Source organism: Osmerus eperlanus, chromosome 21 (genome assembly GCF_963692335.1).
Source record: "Osmerus eperlanus chromosome 21, fOsmEpe2.1, whole genome shotgun sequence".
Classification (NCBI taxonomy): Eukaryota; Metazoa; Chordata; class Actinopteri; order Osmeriformes; family Osmeridae; genus Osmerus; species Osmerus eperlanus.
In genome coordinates, this window is record NC_085038.1 from 11,620,076 (window position 1) to 11,631,685 (window position 11,610).

At 45.6% G+C, this 11,610-nt stretch overlaps 1 protein-coding gene and 1 non-coding gene across 2 annotated transcripts; both read left to right on the plus strand.

Moving 5' to 3' along the window:
• The first annotated feature begins 1,289 nt into the window (after positions 1 to 1,289).
• Positions 1,290 to 4,136, plus strand: LOC134007896 (uncharacterized). Its single transcript, XM_062447614.1, has 8 exons — positions 1,290 to 1,518; positions 1,728 to 1,814; positions 1,918 to 2,088; positions 2,219 to 2,293; positions 2,418 to 2,555; positions 2,587 to 2,939; positions 3,036 to 3,363; positions 3,573 to 4,136. Exons 1-8 carry the CDS (start codon positions 1,372 to 1,374, stop codon positions 4,134 to 4,136), a joined length of 1,863 nt encoding a protein of 620 aa, XP_062303598.1. The 5' UTR covers positions 1,290 to 1,371.
• Positions 4,137 to 5,009: 873 nt separating this feature from the next.
• Positions 5,010 to 5,082, plus strand: trnaa-agc (transfer RNA alanine (anticodon AGC)). Its single transcript has one exon. It is a non-coding gene; the product is annotated as a tRNA-Ala (tRNA).
• Positions 5,083 to 11,610: the final 6,528 nt, after the last annotated feature.

Here is an 11,610-nt window from a genome sequence, read left to right on the forward strand (position 1 = left end):
AACGACAGGAGAACATATTGTGCTTTGCTCTTTTTTTTTCTTCCTCCCTTTCTGTTTTTTAGGAATCACGCCAAAATGTGGAATTATGAGGTGTCAAATTAATTCATGCCATCTCTGTAAGCCAGCCCTGCAAAACAAGAGGAATGAGAAACAGAAGAGAGGCCAAAAGGAAGCAGGAGCTTTCAAAATAGACAAACAAGTTTCGAGAGAGAGGAAGTTGAGAGTTTGCGTGTCTGTGTATTCAGCAGATATGATTCTGTCTCCATTGTTGCTACGACTACAACCAACTGTGGGATAGGAAGGGAGCTTCACGCTGAGACTAATAACCTGCTGTAATGGAGAGGTCATCCACACAGCAGATAAGAGGTGCATCGTCTTGTCATGTGGCGTAACTAGGAATTCCCTGTGTCGGACTGTGACTGGGCCGTGGTGACGGGAAAGTGACACGCACAGACCCACACACACATACGGACACGCATACACACACACAGATGGACATACACTCGCACACACACACACACACAGACGGAGATACACACGCACATATTAGCTCAAATGGTAGAGCGCTTGCTTTGCATGCGAGAGGTAGCGGGATCAATGCCCGCATCCTCCATAGGTGATGCTGTTTAACTGGCAAGATTTAGTTTTGACTAGTTTCGACTGGCTATCGCGACCAATCAGCTACCTCGGTTCTAGGTTCGAGGGCCAATCGGATTCTCACCCTGTCCAATTGCGTCAGGCCGATTGAGCCAATCGGAACACGTACATCTCCAATTACGTCACACCGCGCTGAGCCATAGCAACGGCGTCCAGGACCCCAGAGACCCCCGCCGAAGATGTGAGATGAGTGACAGTAAGTCGCGTCAGTTCATTCATTGCAGGATACACTATTTTCAGTTGTTTGCAGTACCGCAACGCAAAGGTAAATACATACATAGCTAATCAAAAAAATAATCCGTTTGACATTTCAATACATGTTATCATTCATCGGGTCAATGACAAGTCATATCACGAATATTAGAGTTTGTCATTTCAGAGTTTGTCATGTACAGTAGCTACAGTAGATTTCCTCAGGTAGTATTGGCTGTCATTTACTTTTTTAAGGGATTACTAATAGCTTACTGTAGCGACAGATGTTATTCAGACTAGCAAAAGCAATATTTAACCTGTTATATATTATAGATGTCACTGGGGACAAAACAAAATAAAGAAAACTTGTTCACTTGTGGTAATAAAGTGACCCAGAAAACGTTTAAAAAAAAATATTCCTCTGGAAATAGTAGCTAAATATTTGATATGTTAAAAAGCTACCTATAACAATAAATACATGTTATTGTACTAGTGTGAAAAATAGCTCCTTTTACCTTTTAGATGTCGAGTTCAAAAAGCCACAAAAGTATGGGGGATGGGGAATGGATGTCCCGTTTGAGGAGGTTTGCCAGCTCTGGGGTTTTGCCTGCTGATGCAGGCAACAGGCCAGCCCCAAGACAGAAGAGGTGGTATGACCTCTTTCAAAAGGTATGTAAAATGACCAAAAGAGCACTGAAAAAAAATGGATGTATTCTGATGGCCTATAAAAGATTACTGAATTGCCAGAAATACCAGTCACAGTATGGGACCTTGATAAGGATAATGAACAGCAACTTCAGTGTCAATGTCATGTTTAGTCACCAACATTTCTATTGGGTTGTTTTCTTTAAAAAATGTGTTTGTTTTATTTGGAACAGATTGAGAAGTGCCCGTTGCAGTTACGTGGCCAAAGAATGCTGTTTGGTGGGACACAGCAGTGTACTTGTGGCTTTCATAACCCAAAGGTAATGTGAATGAGACTTCTTGACACCAAAACACTAAAAGAATCACTTTGTGATGTGCTCAGTAATGTGATTTCTGACATGGATCTCTCTGTCCCTAATCCAGCCAACCACTGGACAAACTGTGGCAGAGACCTCTACCTGTGCTGCCCCTCCCCCACTGGGAACAGCCTCTACCTCAGCCTCTGCCTCTGCCCCTCCTCCACTGGGAATGGCCTCAGCCTCTGCCTCTGCGTCAGCCCATGTCCCAGCACGGCCCACACTGACTTTCTCCATGGTGACTATTTCAATATTATCATTGTCATACAAGCTTTCAAATATGGACAACCACTGATTACATATGATGATGGCAAAATGGAAGAGCATTTCAGGTTTACAATGTATTCCTTTGATAAATGTCACCACAGTTTTCTAAACCACGATTTGGAGGCTCACATGGCGCTGCTGCAAAGCCCAATGTGAATGTGGTTAGGAAAGCAAAGGTAAATATGATTATATGTAAATATATATTTATAGGTTAATATGAGCAAACATAAATCTTAAGAGCTTGATTTGATTCCATTGAGTTCTACTTTTTACAAATGCTTCCCCCCCTCCTTCTCCCAGTCTCTGTCCAGTCCACCCACCATGACAGGAGACACCCAGGCCACTGCCAGCTCACCTACGGCCTCTGTGAGGACCACCCCACCAGGCTATGCTGCTCCTGGCCCTGCTCCTGGTCCCACTCCTGACTTCTGGCTTCCTGTCAGAATGAAGGAGACAATCGCGGTTTCAGTCTGGCAAGCTGCGTTTGAACTTGAAGCTCTGGTATGAGCCACCAGCCTCTGCCCTGATTTACCACCAGGCTCCAACACCGGACCGTTTTTTTGCCCACAGGCTCTTGGTATGGATGCCCTATCACTTGTGGAAAGTGAGGGTATTCTGCCAAACCTGTGGGAAGCAGCTGACGGGGTATGGTGTGCACAAGAGGGTGCGGAAGGTCCTGGACGTGGACCGGTACTACCTGATGGTGACGGAGACACTCAGGTGCACTGTGTGTCGCCTGACCCATCTGGCAACCAGTCAGGCTGTCCTGGACCAGCTGGACCTGCCTCACAGGAGGAAGTTCAGGATGATCCTGACACGCTTGTGAGTTAAAAATCTACAATCATTTTCTAATAATGCCTGCTGCAGGTCCTTACATAATTGAACAAGTTCTTGAAACTAATCGGTCTTTTCTTCAAGGTATGCTTGTGACATACGGGTCATCCGCATGTTGCGGGAACGGACCCTCGGCAACAGCCCGGCGTGCTTGGTGAAACAGCTGCGGGAGAACCATGGGGAGGAGTGGTTGGACCGCCTGGCCGACTACTTGGGGGAGTGTGCGGCCTTTGTTGACCAGCCCAGCCTCTTCCCAGTCACCTGCCAGGAGCCTCCACAGCCACTCGATGTCCCAACCAGCCGGTGGGTGCTGTCGGTGTACGGGAGGAACATCATCAGCCGTATGGACCATATAAAGGCATCCATCACGTCAACCTTTGGGTCCATTTTAAAAATGGACTCCACCAAGAAGGTAATAAGATGAAGAAAATCCATTGTCGCAATTATGCCACAATGAAAACATGAATCCTCAATGATTTGTATTCTTATAAGCACACATACACACATATCCATGCCTTTGATTAAGACTGTAGTAATAAATACATAAACTTCTGTGTTTAGTTAACAGATTTTCTTTTGAAAGCTCTCATGAAGTTTTTTGTGTACATTTTGTCATTTCAGATGACAAAGAAGCTGGCTGGTGCAGCAAAGGGGACTGCATTCTGGGTGACCTCGGTGGGGAACGAGATCGGCCAGGTCCTCGTCAGTGTCCTGACTGCCCAGGAGGGACCGGGGCCGGACCCGATGGTCTCTGGTCTCATTGAGAGGTACACCCAGGCAGGTGCAGCTCCCCCGGTCCTGCTCTATGTGGACTGTGGCTGCTGCTCGGAGGAGGGGGAGACCAAGCTTCAGGCCAGGTTTGGTGGGTGGCCAGACCTGAAGATAAGGCTGGACATCTGGCATTTTATGCGGCGGCTGGCCATGGGATGCACCACCGATGCCCATGCCCTGTACCCCCTCTTTATGAGCCGCCTGTCTGTGTGCCTCTTTGAGTGGGATGCAGCGGACGTAGCCCTACTGCGCAGGGTGAAGAGGGAGCAGCTCAGAAGGGAGGGTGTGCCCCTCATCACCAACGACATGGTGGACAAGGCCATCACCAAGGCTGAGCTGCCCAGTTCTGCAGGCAGAGGACACGTGGAGTGGACGCAACGGTCCTCCGCATTGAGCAGCTGCTGCAGGAGCTGATGGGGGAGAAGGGGAGAGACCTGCTAGGAGTTCCGCTGCTGGACCAGGCAAAGATGGAGCACATCTGGCGCACCCAGAAGAGGCACGTGAAGTGCATCCAGGATGTGCCAGGTGTACTCCTGTACACGGAGACAGGCAGCTCCACCAGGGAGGGGATCCAGCTGACCACGTACAGGTGTGCAAGAGGCTCCACCTCCTTGGAGTCCTTCCACTGCCACCTGAACAGGTTTATTCCAGGTTGGTGTAGATTTCATCATCATATCAATATTCTTACCGATGACATTTTATTCAAATAGCCTTGTTCATCATTGTTCACGTTCTCTCTTTTTTTTAGGAACGAGTGCAAACCTGCTCAACTTCCAGCTGTACCTCCTGGAAGGCCTGAACAGGTGGAACCAAAACCGGGCAGCGGCCTCCATCACCACCAAGCGCATGGCGCTGTTGACGTACGCGGGGGACGTGCTGGAGTCCGTCAACAGCAACAGCCTGAAGGTTTTTGGAAGGAAGTATGTCCCCTCCTTCATCCCGCCGAGAAAGTACACCGGTAAGTCTCAGGGCAAATATGAATACCAATAATTATGTTGTTGAGAGCTCAGTATTTATGCATTATGGTAAGTTCCATATCTGTTTTTTAATACTAATTAGCATTGCATTGTTGTTCATGTTCAGGAGAGTTGCGGGATCGATGCCCGCATCCTCCATAGGTGATGCTGCTTAACTGGCAAGATTTAGTGTCTTACGCAGGGGAATCGATACTCGCAATCCCTGTGAGATTCAAATTGATGTCAAGTAAGCAGTCGAGCCAGATTGTCGATAATGACTCAAGACTGAGCAGTTTTTAACTCTTCCAAGGAAAATACACACATGTAAGGTGGGGGATTAGCTCAAATGGTAGAGCGCTCGCTTAGCATGCGAGAGGTAGTGGGATCGATGCCCGCATCCTCCATAGGTGATGCTGTTTAACTGGCAAGATTTTGTTTCTTTCCAAAGCAACATTTACAAGAATCGCATTGGCATGAAGGATGACGACACGATTGGCCTAATACAATTTGGGTCCTCATGCTGATGCTAACAAGTTCCCCAACGAGGAGCTTAATATGGGGGAATTAGCTCAAGTGGTAGAGCGCTTGCTTCGCATGCGAGAGGCAGCGTGATCGATGCCCGCATTCTCCAACAGCTTTTTCATTGAAAAATGGAGCTCCATTCCACAACAACCTTTGCACGTGTTTCGGAAAAGCAGCGGGGGCTTGTGAGCGCCGCGGAGCATGTCGGGGCGAAATTCTCACAATAACTCAAATAAGTGCCCCGTCAGATATCAAAACACATTTTGGGGAATTGATGAAAGAGAGAGTCATTTTAATTCTTAAATATTGATGAATGAAGAAAAAATGTGTCTGAATGAATGATCACTTAGCGCCTAATATGAACAGGGCGGGGCTATTGGGACACAGACGATGTTTGAGTAAGCAAAACTCCTATCTACCACACACACACACACACAGACACACACACACACACACACACACACCCTCCCTCCCTTCTCACTCAATAAAAGAAGTAAATTGAATATGATGAAACTATTTGCAAGATGGTTATATTGTTAACTAGTCTGCTCTGTGTCTGAACATGATATATTACTGTCAGCTGCAACAAAAGATCAGTTGAAACTTAATAAGGTGTCTGACAAAATGTTGTAAAAGCTCTAAACATAATATTCGTAAATGTACTGTTGTACGCAGGGGCGATTCTACACGGGGGCCTACAGGGGCCAGTGCCCCTGTAAAAATGTCCCTGGCCCCCCCTGAGCTGACTAAATTGTATGTTTTTTTTTTTTACACGTTGGTTTTCTTCTTCTAGTAGTCATCATGAAATAAGTAAGGGACATTGCAGCCTTTTTTTGCCCCAGTAAATAAAAAAGTGAGAGAAACATCAAGGTATTGAGATAGCTGAGGAGCTGGAAGAGGGAGAGCCAGAGCCGTTTGTATGATTTTAATGTAAAGCAAAATTAAAGTATTTAATGTTTAAATATAATTTGTTTCCGTTTTTTTATGTGCCTCTCTGATTAAACACTGGCCCCCCCTTGGCCCCCCCAGTAAAATTGGTGTAGAACTGCCACTGCTTGTACGGTTGGTTTGAGTTGCTGTGAAGTATTTGCCGACCAGAGGATTTCCCGTAAACATAAGCAACACAGCCGCTTCGCTACACTACTTGAAGACTACGTACGCAGCACTGCGTATGATAGACAAGTAAAGCCACCACTCTCGAGCAGTATGGTTTGTCTCTTAGCCAATCAGACTATGAGACTTATTCTGATGTCAAACTTCTGTACGCTTAAGCCTATGAAATGTCATATTTTTGTTGGGGCGCGGCTGCCCATTACAGTTTTTCTCAGTTGTTAACACACAAACATGCACCCCACCCACACCACCCGCCATATAAAAAAAAAATGAGAGCTGTACTAGGCCTACATCATCTGTACTGGACTTCTGAGCAGTGAAATAATGTATTAATGAATTATATGATGCATACATTTGGGCATCCCAATTTATAGCACCTTTTTACTACCTACAAGTATAAGTGTGAATGATAACATTCATGGGTAACATTGCTATCCAAGGGATCATATAGGCCTACTTATTACCAGTTAATATCACTTTTGAGTTGCTAGCCTGCTGGTACTAGGCTAAACTAACACGGTCCCATTATGTGGGTAGGTTATTTTATTTATTTTATTCTATTTTCTGCTTTTGAGAAACGACAGGAGAACATATTGTGCTTTGCTCTTTTTTTTTCTTCCTCCCTTCCTGTTTTTTAGGAATCACGCCAAAATGTGGAATTATGAGGTGTCAAATTAATTCATGCAATCTCTGTAAGCCAGCCCTGCAAAACAAGAGGAATGAGAAACAGAAGAGAGGCCAAAAGGAAGCAGGAGCTTTTCAAAATAGACAAACAAGTTTCGAGAGAGAGGAAGTTGAGATTTTGCGTGTCTGTGTATTCAGCAGATGATTCTGTCTCCATTGTTGCTACGACTACAACCAACTGTGGGATAGGAAGGGAGCTGACAGTGAAGATGACAGTGACAGGGATATCAGCCAGGATGACAGAGAAAGTCAAGGCCAAGATGACAGGGATAGTGAAGGCCAAGATTTTTATTATTTCACCAGGCCGAAGTTTTCATCCCCAGCAGAAGGCAGACAAGGCTGTAGTGCAGAGAGCTTTTTTGCAAAGACGGCACAAACAGAAAATGGCTATCATACAGTCAAGAAAAAGAAGCCCTCTTCTGTTCCCTTTGTCTGGCCTTTGCTAATCCCACAGAAAGCAGCTCTTTCATCACTGGCATGTCCAACCTCACATACGTACACCAGAGAGTTGAAGAGCATGAGAAGAGCCACCTACACAGAAGTTGCGCTGAGGCATATTTCCTCAGATCCTCAAGAAGCACGATGCAGGACCTTCTCATGGGACCTCAGATGTCGCTTCACAGAGAGCAAGTCCGCAGGAAGCGACAAGTGTTGGAGCGCATTATAGATGTGATGAAGCTCATCGGCAAAAGATGTTTGAGCTACAGAGGCAAGCAGAAAGAGGCAGCATACACACTTGAGGACGACACCATTGACCATGGTAACTTTTTGGAAATTACAGTTTTACTGGGAAAGTATGACGTCTGTCTCAAGGAACACCTCACTCTCTGCATCAAAAAGAGCAAGCAGATACACCAGTCTGGTTCAAGAAAAGGTAGAGGTGCCCTTGTCACTCTCCTATCCAAAACGACCATCGACTACATCATCACCACAATTCAACGCCTAATGAAAAGTACCATCGCTGCTGAAGTCCGGAAATCTGGAATGTACTCGGTCCAGATCGACACCACACAGGACATGACAGCCCAAGATCAGTGCTCTGTTGTCATATGGTATGTGACAGACACTGTTCATGAGTGACTAGTTGCTAGTTGATGTGAGGCTTCCACTGGGCAGTACTTTGCCCAACTTGTGAATGACGTGCTGGAGACCATGGATCTGGATGTGAAGCAGTGTATTGGAAATTCCACTGATGGGGCCTCCAATATGCAAGGCCAATATAAAGGCTTCTCTGCACTGCTCTCCGAAAAGTGCCCGACTCAAATCCATGTGTGGTGCTATTCACACATCATAAACCTTGTGCTGTCAGACACAACACAGTGTGTACTGGCAAGTGGCTCTCTTTTTTCCCTGATGAACATCGCTGTCTTCTTCAGAGAGTCCTACCAGAGGATGAATATCTGTGAAAAGGAGAGCAAAGACCCAAGACACAGACGTCTCACCTCGATAGGAGAAACGCACTGGTGGTCCAAAGATGCAGCTATGACAATGGTGTTTGGCTCTTTTGGAAAGCCAGACGGGGCCCTGTGTTTTGATGTCCTCCACACCCTCTCAGCCATTCAAGATGGAGAGACCATCAATGCCACAGCACGAGTAAATGCACAGGGATACATCGGCCAGCTTTTGAAGTATGAGACTATAACAGCTCAGATCTTCCTGCGAATATTCCAGGTCACGTCACCCGTCTCAAAATACCTTCAGACAAGTGGAATGGACATCCTGACAGCTCATCGGATGGTTGCGGCTGCAGAAGCAGAGCTGAAGGATATGACCAGAGATTTTCAGAGTGTCAAGACAGCGGCCGACAAATTTGTCCAGTGGGCCAACAATACACTACAAGAGCAGAGTGAGGAGACTGAGCTGGAGACCACTCTGCCACAGAAACGGGGAAGAAGGAAGAAATCCATGCCTGGAGAGATGTCCCGAGATGAGGCTGTGACTGATGCCGAAACATCTTCCAAGATTGAGGTCCACAATGGAATCATGGACACAGTCGCAGGAAGCATGCACCAGCGTTTCCTGAAGAATGGCACTTTGTATGCTGATCTGGCACTTCTGGACCCGAAAAACATCAGCCAGGTTACATCTTACGGCGAAAGTTTCCCAGAGGCAGCACTCCAAGAGTTGAGTAAGTGTTTGCTGCCATTTGATGACACAGCAACAGAGGCCGAGTTACAAAGCGAACTCAAAATTCTGGCACGACAGTGGGATAGGCTGAAGGCATCAGTATTTGATGAGTACACAACCAAGACAACAGAACCCGGGCCTGAAGATACTGAAGATGAGGCAGAGATAGTATACAAAAAGTGCTCATCTTGCAAGGACTGTCCAATCTGTTGCTACCGAGTTCTGAAGCAGTACAACGTCCTGACAGATGCATACCACATCATAGGCCTAGCATAAAGGTACTTGACAGTGAGAAATCATAGACGGTGTTGCAGAAAAAAGTGAGCTGCTGCAAAAACTACTCATGTAGTGAGCTAATAATAACACTGATATAGTATAGAGTATATAGAGTATACTGATATTAACTACTTACTAACCGAGAGTGAGGTCATTGCTCGGTCGATACGTTCAAGCCTCAGTTTGATATTTCCCGGCATGACCGAACGGTCGAGGTTAGTAAGTTGTTTATTATATGGCATTTTTAGCTCTTGTCATTTTGTAAATGAAAATAAATGGTAGGCTAATTGTAGCTAGCTCTCAAGTCTTCTCACGGTGTGTTTCAGGTGTTGCCTAGCAACCAATTACTTTTGATAGAAAGCGGACAACACGGTTCTGCTAAAATGGCTTTAATTCCAACACAAATAACAACTCTTTTAGAAAGTTAACAATTTCTTCATCACTGTGGATGTCTTCAGTATCGTCTGGATAGTAAAACTTAGCTGACTCCTCGATATCGCTCATTTTGAAGATGATGTCAGAGCAGGGCAATAAGAATCCGTATCAGACCGCAGACCGGCGAGGAGGTCAATACGCGGCTGGCATGACTACCCACTGTCGTTGCCATATAATAATGTTTTTTATTACCATTTGACCTTAATGCACCTGGGCGAGAGTTAGTTTAGGTTCTGTTACGTAAATTATTGTTTTGTTATGCACCTTCAACACCCTACACACACAAACAAACAATGACACACCCAGCATGCAACACTACTGATACTCACACCCCATCGTATGTTCTGTTCTGTTCATTTCTTATATATTGTTCATACTAATTCTACCCTCTGATTCCAGTTTCTTTACAATTACATTTAGTCATTTAGCAGACGCTCTTATCCAGAGCGATTTACAGTAAGTACAGGGACATTCCCCCTGAGGCAAGTAGGGTGAAGTGCCTTGCCCAAGGACACAACGTCATTTGACTCGGCCAGGAATCGAACTGGCAACCTTCAGATTACTAGCCCGATTCCCTCACCGCTCAGCCACCTGACTCCCTCTCTTTATTGTGTGGTCTTTCTCTGCTGACATTCATTCCTTAAGGCTTTGTAGTTATAAGTATAATCATCTGATACTAGCCAAGAGTTAAGCATTGAGTGGGCAACGCGCCGTGTACCGAGTGGGCCGCGCGCTGTGTATTGAGTGGGCCGGTCTGACAGTATCTCCCGGGCCACTTTTTTCCCCCCGTCCGCCCCTGCCTACGACCAAAGAGCGACGCAACGGCAACGTAACCCACGGGACCAAAAATAACGTATCCAGCCGACCAAGGTACGACGTTGCGGCAACGTTGTCCACGGGACCAAAAATAACGTATCCAGCCGACCAAGGTACGCCGTCGCGGCAACGTTGTCCACGGGACCAAAAATAACGCTGCAATGTCCTGTGTTAGCTGGGTACTAAAACGTAAATTTGATCCACAAATAACTGCAAACAAAAAACACAGAATGGAGGACGAAATTGCATCAAAAATGAACTCAAGAAGTTTGGTGAAGCGGTCAATTCAAGAAATAAAAAATATAAGCTAGCTATATGATAGGCCTAACTCGACTGTTATGTCCAAAAAAGAGAACCAATTTCAGGAGGGAGTCCAATAAGACTGGCGATATCAACTTTACTTGTAGGTCTTGTTGCTACACAGTAACGTTTAAGTGAGAGCTAGCTTAGGCTACTTCTTAGGTAGATCAAAATTAGATCAACAGTTACACTGCATTTACCGGCGTGAGTCTAGGCAAGCTACTTTATTTACAGCGGTAGCCGACGCATAAATAGCCTTCATGTTTAGACTGCAGCACAGTAGCCTAACAGAGTGCTATAGGTGTGGGATGGGTTAATGTATCTCCATAAACTCAGCCATGTTGCGGTAAAGAATAAGTCAGTGGTACCTGAAGTTTTCTTCCTTACTTTGTTTGCTAAGGTCTTTCGTGCAACGCTTTAACGAACTTTAAGGGAATCCTTAAGTTAACGACCAAGATAAGGAGAAAACCTTAATTAAGGGAACATTTAAGGAAACCTTAAGGAGAAGACATAAGGGTGCTTTGTGCAACCGATTATGTTTTAAGGAAACCTTAACTCTGACTTGACTGAGGAAAATCTTAACTTAAGGTGTTTTGTGCAACCGGCCCCTGATCCTTAATATTCTACTGTACTTTCTATATGAAACTATCACTATTAGT